General features: G+C 37.6%; 1 protein-coding gene across 2 annotated transcripts in view; it reads right to left on the bottom strand.

Annotated features, from left to right (window-relative positions):
* Positions 1-23,234, bottom strand: part of LOC122796397 (calcium/calmodulin-dependent 3',5'-cyclic nucleotide phosphodiesterase 1C-like) — a 2,375,955-nt gene that overhangs the window by 266,386 nt on the left and 2,086,335 nt on the right. For both annotated transcript variants that reach the window (XM_044064848.1, XM_044064849.1), the window contains exon 15: positions 133-432. In XM_044064848.1, coding sequence (XP_043920783.1) covers positions 133-432 — 300 coding nt within the window. The remainder of the gene's footprint in view (positions 1-132; positions 433-23,234) is intronic.

The raw sequence follows: 23,234 nt of genomic DNA, 5'->3' as shown, positions 1-23,234 counted from the left end.
TCACCATCCAAATAATGTCAGCTAAAAAGTAATGTGATGGTAAAACGTAAGATGACTTTAATTGTGGAAGACATTAGAAATAACATTTTTTGGTATACATTACACTGAAGTATGGTAAAATGGGACACCTACCGGTTAGTGTCTTTTGATTGTCTGCTGACACTTGACTTGAAGCGCCATTCTTGTTTTTTATAGCCTGAATGGATTCTTCTTTAGATGCAGAGTTATTTATGCCATTTGGATCGGTACCAGTGCCATGTCTCTTCTTTGGATCACTTTCTTCATTGTTTTCAGATTTATCCGCAGGCCTATCCTTGTTTTCCAGCTGTTCTTTTTCTGTTTTTTCTCTGTCTGCCTTTTCTAGCTCTTCCTTTGATTCTAATTCTTGACGTCTTTTTTCCTCAACCTCACATCTGGCTTTTTCTTCTGCATCTGTAAAAGGAAAAGTCAAAGGCAATAGGATTGCAAATGATTAAAATAGAGGCCAGTTTGTACAAAAGGCAAGCTCATTTCAAGTAAGGCCTGGGGATTCAGTTAGTAATTCTCTATGATATATGTCACTAACATAGTAGGAATAGTACCTGTTAGAACAAAAAGCATACACTAAAAGAAAATTGTGGTTTAATTCAAGTGACTAGTGCACATGAATACGAACATAGAACCTGCAATGATTATTAATTTCCAGGGATTCCTTTCTCTTGACAAAACTGAGTTCACTAGCTGCTGTCCTGATGCCCTTAATTCATGGTTTTAAATGCATCCCCACTAGGCTGCCCCCCAGCTATATATATATATATATATATATATATATATATATATATATATATATATATATATATATATATATTACACCTCAAATGTTTGAGCGACTCTGTAGTATATTAAAATTGTCAGGGGAAATTGCGTTGGCTGCCACTTTGTGGTACTGAAAACTTTGTAAACTCAAACAAATATGCCATAAATAAAGAAAAGCAGAAATAAATAAGGGAAGAATTTCAAGAATTTGGAAGCTAGGTAATAATAATAATAATAATAATAATAATAATAATAATAATAATAATAATAATAATAAAAATAATAAAATGCTAAAGTAGCAAAGAAGTCAGCAACATGGAATACAGTATCACCGCTTAATTACTAAGTACATTTGTATGACAGGCAAAAAATTGTTTGGAATTCTGAAAACAGATACTGCCAAAGCATGACATTGCTTCATAATTTAATGAATTTGCAAAAACACAAAATGTAAAATCTTGATACATTATATTCCAAAATGCAGCGACAAGGCAAGTTGCAAGTTTTATAAATAAAATAGTTTCTTTCAACTGAGTACTAGGTTCTTTTATAAGTAACTTTTCTAATATATCACAAAGTGCAGATTACTTTATATTGAGCAGAACCAGAAAGCACTAACAGCAGTCTCAGCATATGATGAACTGATGTTAATAGTCATTTAGAGTCATTTTATATTTTTCACAAATAATATGTATGTGTAACACACAATGGCACAGATTAGGAATATACTTAAATAAAAATTAGCCAACACCAAATTGTGCTTTTTCAGGACAGCAAATATTTCTGTACCTCCCATCGCACTGGAAAAAGAAAATGCAGGGTTTTGTTACTTAACCAGATATTCTTTCCTTTGATATTATATAGCCTTGCTGTAATAATATTGAAATGTGTAGCCGCCATGTGGAGTGTGCTGTGGGGGCTTGCTTATCAGCAAAAATAGTTGTATATATAGCACTGGTCACGTTTACATCCATCTGATACTCTTATTCAAGACTTTTGCATTTTAGAATCAGCATTTTTCATGCTTTAAGACTCCAAACGACTGCAATAGACATGCATTGGATTCTTCTTTATTATTTCCATGGCCTTATTCTGATTAGTATGTAACACTATTCCTCTCATTGCCAAATCTAAAATTCTTGCAGTTTTGTTGTATTTCAGAATGTGTAATAGTTGAATTCTTCATATATATATCAGAGTAAATATGACCATTCATAAGGCAGAAGTAGATTAACATTTCTTCATCTTTCTTTAAATTGCTGTCCTGGCACTGCTTTAGAGCTGGGAGCTTTAAACATCACAAGATCTTTATTAACCTTTAAAGCAGAATCCTATAATATATTCTAAGAGTACACTGTCTGTTATCAGAATGTGTACAATGAGAGATATTCATAAAACATATGTTCAGTGATGCTTCCAGTAGAAACCGAGTCATGCTTCTTTGACAGCCTAGGTGGTATGAACAAATGCTTTACATATCAATTTTCAAGAGGATATTTCCCATTACGCTGACAATGCAATCCCAACATCACTATTTTAAGTAGTGGCTCAGTATCCAAACATAGTAAGCCTCTAATATACACATTTGTCAGGAATTTAACAAAGACTCTTTTTTCACATCTCGTCAAGCATGCAGCTGGAACATTCTAAGGCAAACCTTTCTTAATGAAGCCGTTTTCCACTTCTGCAACCTTTTCATAAACATTCCCATGCCCCACTTACACACACACACACACACACAATCTCACACACACACACACACACACATACACACACACACACACACACACACACACACACACACACACACACACACACACGAGTCAAAGCCTTCCTAGGCTCTTGGCCCACATAGCAATTAGTGAACTAAAGAGATAAGGAAATGGAAGAAAGACAGGTCCATATACAATGAACAGCCCTACTGCTTCATCTGCAACAAAACAAAATCAAAGGCATACTTTATCTCACAACATAAATCCTCCAAACAATCCCAACCCAATCCCCTTCTGACAGAAATGTATCTTGCACCTCGAACTGTCATTTCATTAATACTGCCACCTATCTATCCAAAACCCAATTCCAGTACAGAACTCCTGTCCTACTCCCACATCCCATAATGCCAACTCACTAGCCTTCCAACCTGCTCCCACCAAAAAAATAAAACAATGCATCAGGGAAAACAAAATTCACTACCACTACTCCAGACTACTTACCCACTGAACACCTAAAACTAGCATCCATCACCCTGCTCTACTCCATTTCTATCCTGATCAACAGTTCTATCCAGGAATTTTATTTTGTATCACACTGGGAACAATCTACCATCTTGCTAGTTCACAAAGACAGACCCTTTTCTCTCTGACATTAGTATTTTTAGACCTATAGTGATACTATCTCCCCTCACAAAAATGTTAGAAGAGTAATGACTTTCATCTGCTAACTTTTCTCCTAAACCAAAATATTCTGACCTCCATTTCTTTGTCCTCTCAAAAGCTTTGGACACTATCTCCCATCCTTTACTTCTGCTATGACTTTCCAAAATAGTTCTCTGAAACAAAGCTGTCCTTTTGTTCAAATCGTACCTTTACTAGGACACAAAGTGTATAATGGAAACAGGCCTCATCTGCCCAACATAACACATCAGAGATACTGCAGGTGCAGCTAACATTGGGTAAGACAGCAATTCAGGTCATAGCCTGCTATAGGTCCCCAACCAAGTCCCAAGACTCACAGTCCACATGCCTAAGCACCCTGGAGAATATTAGGGTCCAACCTAACACTGTCATACTGGGCGACTTCAACTACCCCTCCATTAAATGGGAAAACTACTCATGTACCAATACACTTGCCCAATGTTTCCTGGAATTCATTAATTCCAATGCCCTGGACCAGCTTATTCTTACCCCCACTAGAGGTAGCAACATCCATGACCTGGTCATTACCAACATGGGTGACCATTGCTCTACACCAATAGTCAACTCCTCCCTGGTTAGATCCAACCACAAACTAATCACCTTGGTAATTCACACACCCCCAAAGGTAACCACCATGAAAAACTTCTCCAAAGCTAACTTTGGGCTCCTAAAAACAGGGGTGGCTAACTTCACAGCACCCATGCAAATGGAGAATAGTTGCATGACTGCCAAATCATACACCAATGCACTGTATGAACACATACACAAATTCATGGATCTCGCCATACCAATAGAACCAAGACACTCTCTCCAAAAAAATGAAGTGAATCTGGTGGTCCCCTGCCATAAACAAACTCTATAACAGAAGGAAGAAACCAATGTGGAATAAGGTGAAGTCTCAAGACTGGAAAACCTCGCTTATCAGCCTCAACAAAATGTTGAGATCCCTCATCAAATCCTCTAAAGCTAGCTATGAAAACAGAATTGCAGCAGATAGTAAAGACAACCACAAGGCCTTCTTTAGTTATGTAAAGAATCTCCATGGCCATTCCCAGATTTGCTCTGAGCTACTGCACAATGGTACCTCCTATACCGAGCCAACAGATATTGCCAATATATTGGCCAATAGATTCAGTGCCAACTTTACCCCCCCCCAAAGGACCAATCAAAACACCAGTAGATTGCCAGGCACACAGTATTACTGCTGCACAAGTTAAAACAGAATGGTCCAGTGCCAAGAATACAGCTTCTATGGGACCTAAAAATATCCCTGGCTGTGTTCTACATGAACTACAGAGTGAACTGGCACCTCACCTGTGTGCCCTGTTCAACCACAACCTCACCTCAGGCTTTGTCCCTACCGGATGGTGCACTGCTACAGTCATCCCTATCCACAAAGGAGGAGCAACTACATACCTTGGGAACTATCGCCCCATTAGCCTGACAAGTCTGATATGCAAAGCTATGGAACACATCATCATGGACCTAATAAACAAGGATATAGGGAATCTCCAAATTCTGGTTCCCACATAGTTTAGTTTTGTGAAGGGTAGATCATGCCTGCTCAACTGGGTCAACTTCTTTGAGTCAGTCATCAGAGCTGTGGATGAAGGCAAGGTGGTTCATACAGCTTACCTTGATTTGGCCAAGGTCTTTGATACCATTCCCCACTCAGGAAGCCTAGAAAAACTCACTAAGCTAGGCATCAACCCCTACTGCTGCATTCTATCCTCTACCTTCTCTGATACAAAGCTCCCCTATTTTCACCAATCTTGAAATACACAACTACATAGCCCTCAGGCAGCTAAACTGGCTTAAATTGCCCAATTTTCTTAAATTTAAACAATTAAAAACTGCACAAAAAAACTTCCTCCATCCACAAACATGTCCACCCCTCAGCAGTCAGACTCAGATTATCTAGCAAATTCCTGGAAAAAATAACTCACTCACATAATTCTTATGGTGAGTAACTATATACCTGCTATGTAGCAAAAATCTGGAATTCCCTCCCTAGCTTCCTTCTCCAAACAGATAATCCAAGAAATTTCAAACTCAACAGAAAATATTCTCTTCAACTCCTGCAAAGTCACTTCTCAAAACCATTTGATTAGCATGTACAGAACACCCATATTCCAACTAGCTTATGCACCCCACTGCTTACCACCTATTTCCTTCTCCTATTCATCCATATGGCTATTAGTCATATATTAATCCAGTCAGGAAAGTACTGGCAAGAGCTGGCATCAGTACCCTGTGATTGCATTTAGATACTTGGTAAGCAGTGTGATGATATGGGCTAGTGCTAACATAGCCAGCTGGAATTCTATAAAAGATTATATGTCTTTTGAGTATCAAACTGAGTTATACAAGATGCTTGTGTCACAAATGTAGTACAGCTGTATAGCATTTGAATATCAAACTGATTTGCACAAATGCTTATGCTACAAATGTATTAGAACTGTATGGCATTTGAAAATAAAAATGTGTTTGTAAAGTTGCTAGTGTTAAAAAATGTATCAAGAGTGGGACCTGCTGGACACAGAAGGAATATACATGTATGTATATATGTTAGCAATGGACAATGGAAGAGAAGCAGTTAACCTCAGTCCAGTTAGTTTTGGAAAATCCTTGAAATTAAATTAGCTGTTAAACCATAGACATGGCACCCAACTGTGCTGCATAGGACTGGAGACAGTAGGTCTGGAAGAAGCCTTTGTTCATTAGCTCAATAAAAAAGGGTAAGCCACAGGCACTGCCATAAGCATTTAGATGTGTATTGTAGCTGACTATGCTAAATTCCTGTTTCAGCTTCAAAGGGAGATACTGTGAGAACCTAGGATTATGTGACCAGATGAGGTCATTCTGCCATTCAACTTAGAAATTATGTTTTGGATATTACAGTGGGAAATCTCTCACTACTGGATTTCTGTATTGGGCCTGACAACAAGAAGGAACATTCATCACATCATCTGCCTTGCTGTATTAATTAAGGAATAGTAATTCTCCTAGACTCAGTCAGGAAAATATAGTGAAGCTTAGTTTAGAAATTGTTTTTTCTTTATTTGTCTGGGTCTGCCCATCATAGGATCATAGGAGGTTACTAGGCTAATGGCCCTGGGGCCCTTACAAGCCTAGCAAGAGTTTATCCCCAAAAAAGAAACTTCTGTCAGCACCTGTCACCCCTGTCAGTGAGGGACAAAGGTGGAACCACTGGGAAAATCTGTGGTTACCTATCCACTCATCAAGGTTGCACTTCAAGAGGATCAATGAGGAACTTTATTTGACATGTATGGGAAGTCTATTCCAGAGACAGTGCAGCCTCTGGGAGATGAACCTGTCTCTTCAGCAGGTTTTATTGATGTTTCATATTAGATTTAGGCCATTCAAGTGGGTAATGCATGAGGAGTCAAACTAACGAATATGGAGCTTCTGTAGTAGGGAAGGGTCTGATATTGCCTTATAGGTGAGATAGATCACCTTTGAGCAATCTGTACAATACCACATAGAGTGATAGTGATTTGAGCCTGTCCACATAGGACAGGTGTTGGAGGCCATGGATTCTCTTTGTGAGGCATTTCTGTAGCCTTTCCAGTTGGTGCAGATGTTTGGAAAGGCACATACCAAATGGAGCATTATACTCAATTATAGGCCTAATGAGGGAGGAGTACAGAGAGGTAATAATCTCCTTTTTTCTGGATGCAATCCCTTCACTTATGAAATGAACCAAGTTAAAAGCTTTTCTGACCAGTGCTTCTACATGATGGTTGAATGTGAGATTGTTATCAACCTGAGTACCCAGGTCTCAAACCACAGGTTGTGTGCTAAGGGGGTTGCCATTGATTTGGTAATCAGTAGGAGCTGTGCTTTTGCCAAATAGTATGATAATACATTTTTTGTGTTTAACTTAAGGCCATGACTTTGGCTCCAGTCTGTTTGTTGCTGTGAGACCCCCTTGCAGTATTGTAACATCATTTGGGGAGTTAATGACAGCACCCAGCTTATAGTCATCCACAAATTTGGTCAACCACAGGCCCTTTGTGTTTGCCTGGACCTCTGAGAAGTAGATGCCAAACAGTAAAGTTCCCAGGACAGATCCATGGGGAACACCATTAGTGACAGGTCTGCTGTCAGAGATGGTGGCACCTATTTTGACCTTGTGGATCCTATCAATGAGCCAGTTGGCCACCCATCTGATGAGACAGGGATTTATACCAAGTTAAGTTAGCTTTTAGATGATGCCTGAGTGGGGGATTGTGTAAAAGGCCTTGGCCAAGACAAGGTAAGCTGTATGTACTGACTTTCCCTCATCCAGGGCCTTGGTGACAGTCTCAAAGAAGTCAACCAGGTTCAAAAGGCAAGATCTGCCCCTGACAAATCCAAATTGGGTCGGGTCAAGTGCTCAGAGATTGCCTATGTCCTTGTTTATGAGATCCATAATAATACACTCCATGGCTTTACAGATAAGACTTGTCAAGCTAATAGGGTGATAGTTTCCTGGGTCAGTAGTGGCACCACCTTTGTGCAAGGGGATGACAATGGCAGTTCTCCAGTCCGCAGGAGTGAAGCCTGTAATTATGTTTTGTTTACCATTTGTTTAACATTTATCAATTATTTTTCAATATTTCCTGTGATTTGAATTGTGTGATATATATATATATATATATATATATATATATATATATATATATATATATATATATATTTCAGTATTTTCATGCTTTTGATTATTTATTAGTAAAACTTTTATTGTGGTTGGTCCTTTTAGAAAGTATTTAACCTTTGCAAATGCTTATATGTATTTGGTGATACTGTGTGGGCCACTCCAGAAGGCCTAGCTGTCTTGGTCAACTACTACCATTTGAATTAGTATTAATATTACACAGTATTATCGGACACCCTTTATTAATGGCCTTAGAGTAGATGATTGTGGAATGTCTGTTGGCAGTGCTAACTACTTTATACACTGAGCAGAAGGGGGCAACGCATGTAAATCTGTACGAGCCTTTCCCAGCTGTGTATGTGTGAAAAATTAAATCTCAAAGAGTGTGTGTCAGCTACTTGAGGTAGGGACACGAAGAACTGGTTTCACACAGAGGGTGCTGCAGGACTTGGCTTAGGCACTCAGCTGAGGATCTAACCCTACAGCTGTACCAGTGTGGATTCTTACTGGGGACCTGGAGGGAGACAGGTATAGAGAAATCCAGACCCTAGGCTGAGCGTGTTCCCTGTGTGCTCTAAAGAAAAATTTGTGCTTGATGCAGAGAGGTCTGCATTGGGAAATACTGAGTGTATCCATTTTTATTCCAAGTGAATGTCCCTCTACAGTGTCAGTGGTGAGGATTGAGGCTACTTGATCACTGGCCCAGTGAGGGGTCATCGCAAGCAGCACCTGCGATTCTATTACATAAGCGTTCATCATAGTTTGAGTTTATAAATTTTTCCATGTAATTTTTTTATCCACTGTGTGTTCTTTAGACAGTTTTATGTATACGTGTATGTGTGTGTGTGTGTGTGTGTGTGTGTGTGTGTGTGTGTGTATACACACACACACACACACATATATATATATATATATATATATAAAATATATATATATATATATATATATATATATATATATAGTCTATTGTTATAAAATGTCATGTGCTTGTATGTCTGATATTATAACACTATATGTATTCTTTGTATAAATTGTAAATGTATCTTTAATGTAAGCAAGGGGAGGTTTGTTCCAGTCAGACTTTCCTGGTAAACATTTCTGTAAATAAATAAATAAATTGCTTCTGTGTCAGTGTAAGAGAGGTAAAGGGCTCAACTTCCACATATAGTCATTACTTTATGTGCTTATGCGTAAGTGATAGTTTAGATCCATACAGCAGCATACTGACATTTCCTAAGCTGGTCTTTACAAATATCTGCCAATAGTGAAAACAGGAGAAACAAAGTCACAATGCAATCCAATTACTATTCCATTTGAAGATACATTATCTAATGTCTCCTTCCTACAGATGGATATCTTTAGGGTTGCTGCACCACAGGTCATCATAACAATGCCTGCCTTTTTTCCTGACCTGTTGATGCCAGGTCATGCCAGGTTCAACCTCTCTGAAAGCACCATCAAAGAGGCACAAAACATGCTCTGTGAAATGGCTGGAAAGGAGATGGATTAATAATCATGATCTGCTTCATGTGCCATGCAAGCACAGTCTGATAAATACTAGCCAAGCAAGCACAGTCTGATAAATGCTAGCCATGCAAGCACAGTCTGATAAATACTAGCCAAACAAGCACAGTCTGGTGGATACTAGCCATGCAAGCACAGTCTGGTGGATACTAGCCATGCAAGCACAGTCTGGTGAATACTAGCCATGCAAGCACAGTCTGGTGGATACTGGCTATACAAGCACAGTCTGGTGGATACTAGCCATGCAAGCACAGTCTGGTGGATACTGGGTATACAAGCACAGTCTGGTGGATACTGGCAGAAGCTGGCACTCTCCTTGATCTCCTCTGGAAATGATGTTACTTTCACAAGGAAGAAAATGGTGATTAGTGAATCACACTATGTGTTTTCTCATTAATGAGTAGTGCAACATGTAGCTGCAAAAAATCAGAATGCACATATTCCCACAGATCACAGCATGTGCTTACATATATGAGCTATCAGGAATAAACATATCCAGCAAGCTGAGTTAAACTCACAGATGCATGGCAGCAAAAATATGAGATTCATAGGCATTCATGCAAACTGACATAATTTGCCAAGCTTTCTTTCATGCAAACAGTTATAAAACAGTGCTGTTTTAGAGGTATGCCATTTCCTGTGTAATATCACACAGATCTGAGAAGGTATTTTGGATATATGGGCAAGAGCAGCTGCTATGTGGACCTACCGATAGCCTTGAAGAGGCACAGAGTATCTGAAAGTGTGTACCAAGCTGTTATTCTACCATCATAAGAATGTACAGTCTTACCCTGGAATTCACATAACAAGGCTAGCAATGTGCCTGCATATGTATGTTGTATAGAAACTTTATCAGCAAAAAGTTATCCCAAACTATCAATGCAATTTGTCCCTGCACATGCCTGTTATGGTATATGTGAGGGTATGACGTGAAATATGCACAGTGGCCCTTGTGATAAGTGTATCTGTCCAATGTGGATAAACATAAACATGACAGTACAGTAGGGTAGGGCCATGTCAGCAAGATTTTAATAAGGTATCCTTACACTATATCTATATACCTGCAGATCCTGCAGGGAATACATTTGTATTAAAGTGTAGTAAATACACTGTATGTGTTCCCATATCAGTCCTTGTATTTGTTACATGGCATAAGCCCGTAGATGTTCCTGTGGAAGTAGTATAATGTACCTATGTTACACCTCAGTCTGCAGCTATCATCCTACTACTCCCACTACTGTACACTCCCTAGCCCTGTGTCATATGTTCACAGGCATCTGCGTATGCAAAGATAAGGTAAATGGAAGAGGCTGGTCAGTTCTATCCTTGCTGAAAGTGATGTCTTGGTGCAATCACTTAGGACACTTGGAGCTGTTAGAGAGAAGTGGTGATGGACCAGTCTTTATGAGACCAAGTGTGTCACTCAATGATCCATGACATAAATGTTCCATGATGGGGGGGGGGGGGGGGAGAGCTATAACTGCACATTACAGCAGTGTGTTAATCGTGTTACTATTATGCTATACTGTGCCTCAGCAAAGGTGAATTCCATAGGAGATGAGAGACTGGTCACAGGGGAGTAGCAAGCTGGCTGACAGAGCCAGAGGTGGTTTAGGTATCCCTGCAGGGGATAATTATATTGTGATTATCCCTGAAGCTGAGAAAACTTTCCTGACGATGGACCGACCACTATGTGTTTCTCTGGATGATGCAAGAGGTTAATACCATGTTCAGCAGATTTGTGGATGCCATCAATGGCCAAAGATTTTTCTAAACCCAGAACATCTTGCCCACGTTTGTCAGACAGATGGTTTTGTAGCTGCTGGTTGCTGTTGTTCTGCCGCATTCTCTTCCTTCCTTCTAGCTCTGTGTGTGTGCATGTGTGTGTGTGTGTGTGTGTGTGTGTGTGTGTGTGTGTGTGTGTGTGTGTGTGTGTGTGTGTGTGTCTGTGTGTGTGTGTGTGTGTGTGTGTGTGTGTGTGTGTGTGTTTGTGTGTGTGCGCACGCATTTGTGTGTTTAGGGTCTGTCTATACCAGTATGCAGGATCTGTCTCACCTTCTACTTAACCAACATATTATTAAACAAGCAGATGATAAGAATATCCTGCAGGCTGTATCAGGGTCATACTTTTGAGCTCTCCCAGACATATTAAGGAAGCAGAAATGGGTTATGAGTAGGCCAAACACACTGTATGCAATATTGTGGGTTCATGCAAGTGTGGTGTTATAAGCAAGGGGTCTAAATGGACATCCAGCTTCACCAACAACAAAGTATGTACATGTGTGTATATGGAATAAGACATATGGACATGAATTAAATGTAGTCTTATACATTAATGTCAACCACAGTGTGCGCACTTACCAAATAGATGGTTGTATGTGATTTCAATACACAGAACTGGTGATAGAGCTGAGATATGCACCATATGCATAACTCATGGTACTAGCCTGTGTGCTATAAGAACCTGCTGGCTATGATCCCATGAGCATAATACACTACATGGCAGTTCACAGAATGGTAACCCAAGTGAGATAGCAGTCAGCCAGGGTTTTGTCCATCAATGCTAAAGAGCCAATAATTATTAGTCTTAATTTAAAACTTGACCTAGCTACACTTCAGAACACTGACTGCAATACAAAACATTTGATTTCATATGTTTTAAAATTTACTACAAAATAGCATAGCCTCAGCTGCCAGTTGCTTGAATTATTTTAAATAGTTCAGTATGTTTAAAAATGTACATAAATAGGGTGGCAAAGCTATACAGCGGATAGCATTGTCATCTCACAGCAAGAGATTCCTCGGTTCAATTCACGGCTGGGGTGCCTTTGTGTGGAATCTATATGCCCTTCCTGTGTTTGTGTGGGTTTACTCTTGGCACTCCAGTTTCCTCCCACATTCCAAAGACATGCAGTAGGTGGACTAGACACTCAAAAGTTGGCCATAGGTGTGAGTGTTCACGTGAGTGTGTGGTATGTAAGAACTACAGTGGCAGGGCTGCCTATTAGAAAATAGAGTGGGTAAATTTGCAGTATAATAGCTCATCTCATTCAGATGTGCAGACAGTAACTTTATTCATATGGTTTAATCTATGACAAATTTATAGAGTATAACCTGCAATGGCAGTACATCATATGAAACTTTATAGTGGTATGAACAGTAAATAATGGCCGTTCTCTTACTGACATCCAAGAGTGGAGACTTTAGCCACTTTACTGCATCACTTCTACCATCTATTCTTCACTGGAGGATGCAAGTAACAATACTACCCACAATTCTTAAAAGATAAAGCATGGCATCTGTATAATACTGTGCTCTTCAGTCTGCCTATCAACAGAAAGCAGTGAGAGAAAACACACACACACACGAATAACACAAATGGTAGTGATGGAGAGTTGTGACCTTCTAAATGAAGCAAATGCCTAGAATATTAATTTCATTTCTTTAATTGAAACTGTCAGGCTTATTTTAACACTTAAAAATTAATTTTCATCCAGTCAATGTAATTTCCATTTAATAGAACTCCAAATTTCTTGGCTGATGTAACAAATGTAAAGTGCATCACAGAAAAGCAATTTCTTTGCTTAGTGCACATCTATTTGCTCTGGACAATAGCTACTGCCAAGGGTCATCAATTTATAAATTAAGGTTGCTATGCTTCAAAGGATACTACAAGTGAAGTATGCATGGGCATATTTGAATAAATTCATCTTGGGTTAATTCTGTTTCTGAATTCCCTGTGGCCCATTTGTATGTCTGATCTAATACTTCACTTATGATAGCCAGACAGAAGTCTATATTCTTCTCATTAAACATTCCATCGTCTAGTAATGAAGTGACTAAATCTAACAAATTTCAAGAGAATCTAAATACAAGTTGATAGCTTAATGACTTTACACTTATCATGCACAGTATATGTTTTACCACATTAAAAAAAGTTTTGATGATGCGTGATATTATATGATTCTTGCAGACAACCATGAAACAGTGGAAAGGGATATTAGTAGAATGCTTTTAGAGCATAATATTTCTTATGTTATGTCATTTTTCTTAGGCATATATTACTCTGTGAAAATGAATAACACATCTAAATCAACAGGAATGTAAATTAGTATTACTATTTTATTCAAAGACTAATGGACTCCCAGAAGTGGATCATACACTTGCCTGTAACAAGCAAGTTACTGTGCAACTTATAAAGCCATGATCTTATTTTATTATAAATTTTGATCTAATTTTGGGTAGTCAATATTTCAACAACTTGCAATATATTATTATAAAGCTCTTATGAAGAATTACACAGCAGTCTAGTTTTAGACACAATACATATTCCACAAAGTATGTTGCCTTATTCTAGTCTTCATCAAGACTCTTAACAGCAAAAACCATTAATATAAATTTCAGCATCACAAATTCTGTTTGCTACGCTTTTCTGAAGATGTTGGATGACAAGAAAACATATATCTGTGTAAAAAAGAAGGAAAGAAAGAAAAAAGAAATGAAAAGAAAAAAAAAAACAGAAAAGAAGACAAAAATGTAACATTGGCACCAGGGCACATGATCTGTATTGGGTCCAAATGAATCAATTCAATCAGTCAGCATAAAAAATACATAAATCAAAAGATGAATTTACTTGATCTGACAATGATAGCTCATGAGGATGGTCAGATTATCAGGATGCACACTATTCATACCAATTTCTATGCTTCTGAGACATCAAATTAGGGAAGATACCCGAGATGCAAATTTCAGTAATCCAAAGCAAATTTATATTAAGTATAACATCCTTTTCTGCCTTAATGGCATCCCTTTTTGCACTTTAACAGTATGTGATATAGACTGGCTTCTTTATGTTAACATCTAGACATTCAATGGTGAGACAAAGACAGTAACAGCTAATCCAAAATGGAGAATGAAAGATATTATGCCAGTGTCTATGGCAGACAGATTTAAGCTTGGGATTAGGAATGTTTTTTTACTGTCTGTTTTTTACAGTATTTTTCTGTATAATATTCATGCATTTGGGCACTAGCATGTCTCATTTAGGGGTAACAACAGTTCATCATTAGCCTTAGACTGAGTATGGGCAATGGCTGTCTGCAAAGCAGGTCACTTCAGCAGGAGGTGCTTGTCTGGAGGTGTTTAGACTGGAGGTCCACCCATACTGAAGTATTACTCTTCATTAAATCTCTATTACAAAAAAATAAACTCTTGTCAGAGATTTTTTTTTTAATTCCGTTGATTTTTTTTAATATGGTATGTATTTCACCACTCTACTGCTGTGTTATATCAAGAAGTGTAACTATGGGTCTACTACAACTAGCTTATTAACATTAAAGTTATATCCCAATATGTGACAATACTTAGGAACAATGGCCAAGAGGTTATAAGGACATTCATTTTTTACCATACTGACTCTGCACCAAAAAGAGGGAACCTAGCTGATCCCACTTTGACAAATCTTTGAGAAGTGTAATTTTTAATTTATTTTACCCTGCCACAAGGACCAGCTGTTTAATGGAAATCAAGAGACCCAGTTATATAACACCTTGGGATGACCATTCTAAATCGAATTGCTTTATTACCTGCTTGTCAAACAAAAATGCTGTGCACGTAGGCTCTGCACGGCTGGAAAGTACCAAGTATGAAACACAAGTGGCCAGCAGTTTGTGTATCCGAAAAGAGCACAAAAAATGAAAAGTTAAATAATGAAACTTTATTAACCACAGACCGGTTTCGGCAAATCCATGCCTTCTTCAGTGTGAGTAAATGGACATACATAATCACTAAAAACATGCATATTTATATGTAACCTCCACCAATGAAACCATGGTCTATTACATATACATGAGCTGGTAAAAAGATATATGAAATACCTAAACAATTAATTTATAAATGTGATAAGGTTAATCATAAATGTAAATAGATCCTGAACAGGTTATACACTAAAACAATAGCCCATATTATGACCAAAAACCCAACATAAAAAGCTATAATGTACATATCAAAGATTATAATACATGAAACAAAGCTGATATAATAAATATGTATCTGCTGACAAAAATATTAGTGTGACCACTATGTCCCCTATTTTTAATTGGAAAACATGAATAACAATATTATATACATAATGTATATAAGTATATAATAACTATAACAATAATATCAAAAAGGGAATGTATGTGTTCCCATAAAAATTGTGGTGTTAACCAATCATACAATTCCCATGTTAAGGGATGATATTTGTCATCAATAGCAAAATCCATATCTTCCGTAATAAAGAATTAATTATAAATGGTCATTCAGGCCCGGTGGAAAAAGCGCACCCAAAGTGATGATCCAGTATTTTTCTTTATGATTTAATATGCTATGCCATCCTAGTGTATTGCTTCTGTCCCCAATGATTCTATCAATAATCATAAAAGAGAACTGGGCAAGATCATGTTTCAACACATGTCAGTAAAGGGCATTGGTTTCCTTTTTGTTCTTGATGTCACTTCGATGTTCATTGATACGGGTTCTGAGTGGTCTAGAGGTCTGGCCTACATAAAAGGCCGAACACCTACAACTAGCCAAATAAATTACCCAATTACTGCTACAATTACCAAAAACCTTGCAATCATAAACTCTACTAGTATTCTGACTGGAAAATTGTTTTGATTTATTTACCTGTTTACAGGAACCACAATGGCCACAAGGGTAGGTACCAACTAATTGATCACCAGACATAGTTAGCTGTTTATAAATAGCCCCACCACTTTCAGTGTGTTTAAAGTGAGAAAACAGGGATCCCAAGGTTTTACCTCTGCGGTATGTAAACTTACATTCCGAACCCAAGACAGTTCTCAGATAGTCATTGGCTAGAAGAATGTTCCAATGTCTGTTTATAATAGCCCTGATGGCATTATAATTCCTGCCATAAGTGGTAATAAACCTAATGGTAGACTCTGAGGATTCCATATCCCGTCTCTTGTATTGTAATAAAGAGTCCCTATCCATGTTGGTGGCAGAGTCCCAAGCCCTGGAAATATCTTGATGTTTGTATCCCCTGTGGGCAAATCTCTGATAAAGATCCAAACTGGCACTATCATAATCTGGTTGTGTAGAACTTAAACGTTTAATGCGCATAAACTGGGACTTGGGGATGTTCCTGATGGTGTGGCGTGGGTGCATACTAGACGCATGTAATAGAGTATTATATTGGGGATATTTATGGTATACACTCGTACTCAGGATATGATCTCTATTCCTGCTGATAGTAACATCCAAAAAATTGATGGAATCCAAATTATAGGTAACCGTAAACTCAATCCCCCAAATGTTATCATTTAAATACCCTACAAATTATTGTAAATATTCAGCATCCGCACACCACACCATCCAACAGTCAGCCAGGTATCTGCGCCAAATATCAGTCTCAACCAAATAAATATTGTGAGATGAATCATAAATCATACATTCTTCTAGGAAGGCCATGAATAAATCGGCATAAATTGGAGCAAAAGATGCCCCCATGGCCGTCCCTCAAAGCTGCCAGTAACATTGTCCCTGAAAATAAAAAACATTTTTAGTCAGGACATGTTCAGTTAGACAGATGAGTAAAGTATTGAACTCAGGGGAATAAAGATCTGCTTTCTCCAGCCAGTGTTGTAAAGCTTATAGACCCGCCCAATGTGGAATACTAGTATACAGAGCTTTAACATCTAGAGAGCACATAAGCCACCCTGGTTCAAGTTGAGTATTCTGGATGATCTTGAGAAATTGTGTGGTATCTTGCAGCCTGGCCCTAACCAAACCCAAGAGTGGTTTAAGATATTGGGTGAGAAATGCAGAAAGGGGTTCAGTAAGTGAGCCTATACCAGAGACAATTGGCCTACCAGGTGGATTAATTCGACATTTGTGGATTTTGGGTAATAGATACAAAATTTGCTTTCTGGGGTCTTTAACCGTTAAGTGTGTGACACAAGTCTGAGTGATAATACCCTCTTCCTGAGCCAAACCTAAGAAAGAATCAATCTCCTTCTTAAAATGTGGAGTAGGATCTGTGTCCATATACATATAACATCCAGTATCAGATAACTGAGAATGACACTCATTGAGATAATAGGTCATATTTAATACCACCACCGCTCCCCCCTTATCTGCAGGCAAAATCGTGATATCATGATTGTTGTGTAGTTGTTGAAGGGCCGTAGTTTCCTGTGATGTAAGATTATGTCCTAACATGGTATATTCATGATGTTGAAAATGTAGATCTCTGAGAACAGATTGCATGAAAATTGAAACATGTTTCTGCATGGGGGGGTGAAAATCAGATTTGTAAAATCTGAATTCATTCGATCTTTGAGATTCCCTGTCTGCGAAAAGTAATTTCAAATTCAAATTACTATAGAAACTTAAAACATCCTGTACAATGTGATATTCATTAGAAAAAAAAAAAACAGGTACAAAACTAAGTCCTTTATTAAGAAGTTGTTGTTGAGCAAAAGACAGTGTTTGGTTAGATAGATTTAAAACATTTTGACTTTCATTCGGAGCTATGTAAGAAAGTTTTGGATGAGTCACTCCAGGGAATTGGACCTGGTGTCTGTTCCTGTGTTTGCATCCCCCACAACGCTAGGAACCATTTCTAAAGGGATCATTTTATTGGATTTCTTTCTATTTGGGGAACCCCTACTGGTAATGCCATCATTATCTGTGAATGAGGAATCCTCCCCTGAAGTGCTAGTATTAAACCCCTCCTTGTTTTTTAAAATGGAACGTGGTCTCTTTCTAGTACGAGCAGAAGTAGATCCCTGACTGGCATCCACAAACCTCACCATCCTCTGGGACTCAAAAGGACGTCCCCTCTGGTAATCCAAAAAATCTCTATGAAATTTTTTGATCTTTCTTTCCTTGGTTGTTTTCTCATGATTGGTCAAATCATTAGATAACTTTTTGAGACCTTCTTGAAATTTGGGGTGGGCATCATATTTCTTATAATCAGAGCACATTATTTTAACCTCCTGAATATTGGTATCCACTATCTTCTCATAATATTGTAATAATATATTCACAAATAACATGGATCCTGACTGTAAGGCTTCCTTCCAGTCATTGTTAAGCTTATCATCTGGTCTGCCAACCAGTGGTTGTAACCAAATCCTAAGGCCCGTAGGGGCAATATTTTTATTTGAATAAGCCCGAAAGAGTCTCAAGTTCCAAATGTTGGACCTCAGATTTTTGAGACCTTTAGTCAGGGAATGAAATGCCAGATCACAGTCCAAAGGCATATCTTGTCCCATGATGTCATGATTATTGCCTGGTGAGGTATTGATACCAAATACGCCAATATTCTCCCGATCGGCACATAATCCACATAATAATTTGTCCAGCTCCATGCTGTGAATCAATGCCAATTGTGGGGTTGTACTAATAAGACAGCAAACCAAGGAAAGCCCTAAAGCAGGTATATATCAGAAATCAAATCCAAATAATAATGTCTGTGGATGTGAGTCAGGGAGTCACACCAACTAAATTGTATACCATTAAACCATAAAATAGAACAAGGAAGGGGTTCAATACATCATATATGTGAATCCAAAACCTATTGAAAGTCCACAAACCCAAAATTAAAAACTAATAAATAATATAGAGTTTGAGCATTCAAAAAATCATATATGTGTGCCAACAATATTAATGTAAAGGGGAACTCCTCCTATTCATATTGGCACCAAAAAATGGTGTCAAAAATTGAACAGAATAGACCCAATCCTATTATATTGCATTATTCAATGAACATGTATTTAGAGTATTACCAACTGACTACTGTGTTGTAAGAAATAAGTAAATATTATAACAATACTGAGAACAACTAACCTACCAACATAATCTAAAAAACGCTGTAATGTTAAGTATGTAATAAGCAACATACTAAGCTAATATATCATTCTAGGAACTAGGTATTAACGGGTAAATGATACATCCAATGTCCCAATAGCAGTAAATGTTGACAAAAAATCCAAATGTGTTCAAAATGACTTCCGTAGAAGTAAGCGTTGTCAATAACGTGCCAACTAATCATAGCATCGGGTAACAAATGTATATATAAACCCTATTACCTAATCCAATTGTTAAAGTGCCCAGAATACTATATATGATGGTAAAAACAGTTGAAATATTCCAAAATACTCATAAATGTAAAGTTATGAACCAAAAATCAGAAGTTAACAATCAGCAATGCATTTACCATACAATCCCGCAAGTTGTATTCCAAATCAAAAGCAATACTGAAATAGTATCCACCATAAGGGACCAATATTGAAACAATATTATATAACCCTCTGAACTTCAAATATTTGTAATCATGAGAAAAAACCCACATATTATAAAAAAAAAGGTTAACTGTCCATGGGAATAGTTCAAAATATCAGAAACAGTCACCAAGTTTCACCCAAAGAACTGATTGGATGAGTATAACCTCCTGGACTCGTAGAAGATGATAATATGATATCCGGCAATGGTCGCCAAAATATAAAGCCACTAAGGACAATCCTAATTGCAAAAGAAGGCCGAAATATAATGGCATACACGACAATGTCTTGCTGTTAATGTCCCACAAAATGGCGTAATTGTAATCCTGATGTATAATGCGGCATAAATGCTGCAAGGCCCAAATCCAGATAACGCCCAAGACACGTGATGTAAACTATAGTCCCTGTTCAAAGATGAAACCCAAAAACCAAAAAGTAATTGAACATCATGGTAAAGTGTCCATTTAGTCTCAGAAACTGAAACACACAAATTGTAGATATGTTCAGTAGAGGTTTCCTCTTCACACGATAAAACTGCACCAAAACATATCCTACAACATAGCCCAATGAATCTGGTTAAACAAAAATGCTATACACATAGGTTCTGCACTTCCGGAAAGTACCTTGTCCTATATCATAGCCCAATGAATCTGGTAGGCCTAAATCCAGATAACGCTCAAGACATGCAATATAAGTTATAGTCGCTGTTCAAAGATCTAATCAAAAAACAAAAAAGTGATAGAACATCACAGAAAAAATGTCCATTTAGTCCCAGAAGCCAAAAACACAAATTATAGATGTATTCAGGAGAGGATTCCTCTTCACATGATAAAAACTGCTCCAAAACATGTCCTACAGCATAGCCCAATGAATCTAGTCAAACAAAAATGCTGTACACGTAGGCTCTGCACGGCCGGAAAGTACCAAGTATGAAACACAAGTGGCCAGCAGTTAGTGTATCCGACAAGAGCACCAAAACTGAAAAGTTAAATAATGAAACTTTATTAACCACAGACTGGTTTCAGCAAATCCATGCCTTCTTCAGTGTGAGTAAATGGACATATATAATCACTCAAAACATGCATATTTATATGTAACCTCCACCAATGAAACCATGGTCTATTACATATACATGAGCTGGTAAAAAGATATATGAAATACCTAAACAATTAAATAGGGGACATAGTGGTCACACTAATATTTTTGTCAGCAGATACATATTTATTATATCAGCTTTGTTTCATGTATTATAATCTTTGATATGTACATTATAGCTTTTTATGTTGGGATTTTGGTCATAATATGGGCTATTGTTTTAGTGTATAACCTGTTCAGGATCTATTTACATTTATGATTAACCTTATCACATTTATAAATTAATTGTTTAGGTATTTCATATATCTTTTTACCAGCTCATGTATATGTAATAGACCATGGTTTCATTGGTGGAGGTTACATATAAATATGCATGTTTTGAGTGATTATGTATGTCCATTTACTCACACTGAAGAAGGCATGGATTTGCCGAAACCGGTCTGTGGTTAATAAAGTTTCATTATTTAACTTTTTAGTTTTTGTGCTCTTTTCGGATACACTAACTGCTGGCCACTTGTGTTTCATACTTTATTACCTGCTTGTCAGTCCTTTGACGTAAATTAGAAAAAAAAGTTTGGGATGTTTAGATCCTGTAGCACACAATCCCATAATCTCTGCATACCAGTAAGTTTATCACTGCTTAGTCCAACATAATGTCACACTTGCCTTATACTTTCTTCCTTTTCAAATTTCCATAATAATAACTCAGCTGAAGGTAAAACAAATAAGAGAGCAAGGGGCACCCCTCCTTAGTATCATATGAAATGCTGAATGGGAAACAGACAACTCTGCTACACTGAATTCTGGGAAATCAATTATTGTTCAGACTTGCAGTGCACTCAATAAATTATAAAGGAATATATTTTACTCAACATGGTACAAAAAAAGGCTCAATGAATTACATTAAGGGCCTTCCCAGCATTTAAGAATGACATTGTCTATTAGCCACCTCAACAGAGACTAAGGTGTATTCTACAACCTGCAGGTGAGACTAATGGTACCTATGTCTGACATGATCACCTGATTTTTAAGAGTGACAGGTAAACCTTGTTAAGGATTATTGTAGCCTGAAACAATTCTGCCTGAGCAGTATATACATTCTTACAGAATTCTGCATAGTTCAAGCAGTCTGCAGAGTTGTCACCTCCTCAAAGACTAATCTTTAAATCAACATTGAAAGACCAACCTGACTGGGGCCTTTTTAGGGGTGAGAGAGTGTATGGCTATGATTATTTCATCAATGGATATAGGTTTGTCTAGGAACTCCTCAGATGCATCAGATGACTGGTCTAAATCTGCAGACTGCAAACAGGTCTTTACAGAGCAAGCATGAATTACAGCTGTAGGAACTGCATATGAATTTCCCAACCTCTGTATTTGTGAGATCTTGCATACCTGTTAATTAGCGATCTAGTCAACCATATGTGGTTGACTAGAAATCTGTTGATCCAACACCTTCAACTGGGTCACTGGCTCACACACACACACACACACTCACTCACACACACACACACACACACACACACACACACACACACACACACACACACACACACACACACACACACACACACATATATATGTATATGTTTATGTATATGCATATGTTTGTGTGTGAACACTGGCTCTAGATGAATTTCACTATTGATGCAACACCCCAATCTCCATGAAACATTGGTAAAAAGAGTAAGTATATATATATATATATATATATATATATATACAAAGATTGCCAAGTAAGTATGGTCAGAATGTTGTATTTATTGCAAGATGTTGCTTTTTAAATTATTTTCCAATTATTTTGCTTTTGTAAAATGCTTTACCAATGCTGCCTTATAGCCTAGCTGGTCTGTTTTAATTTTGGTTGTTTTTGTAAAACTTGTGGCCTGGGCTGTGGTTGAAAAGGGTCTTCAGAGCAGTGCACTTACCTGGTTAATAAATGTAAAAATAAAATATAAATGATGGGGTATATGTTTAAATTACTGTACTAACTGAATTTTTACCAGAGTTGCCTCATTCTAAGATACTCTTCTAAATCTAAAGACCCTTGAAGTAACGAGAGCCTTCCTTCTAACAGAATCATTTCTGTTCAGTAGGTTGGTTTGCTCAGCTGGCATCTGAGTTTTCCTTTGAAAGTATTTTATAAATTTTATGAATGTATGAAGGGAAAGTAGCTGAGAAAAGTGACTGCTTACTTTCAGCATTAGTAAACTTAAAGGTCTGTGGGCTTTGTGTGTGACTCAACTCCAGCTGCTAAAAGGACATTAGGCAGAGATAGATTCCAGTTATGTTCCATCAGTATAGAATTAAAGCTAGCTATCTGATGGTGGTTTTGAGTGTCATCTATCTGTTTAAAACTTTTCATTTTATTTTTCTTTGTGCATATCTAATTTTCAAATTGTAATGCCTAATTTTGTTAAATAAAGACCTTTATACAAATTTAAGAAGCTTTCT

This window comes from Protopterus annectens, chromosome 3.part0 (assembly GCF_019279795.1).
Source record: "Protopterus annectens isolate FY-2018-M chromosome 3.part0, PAN1.0, whole genome shotgun sequence".
In the NCBI taxonomy this organism is placed as follows: domain Eukaryota; kingdom Metazoa; phylum Chordata; order Ceratodontiformes; family Protopteridae; genus Protopterus; species Protopterus annectens.
This window is presented reverse-complemented; position numbering and strand designations above follow the sequence as displayed.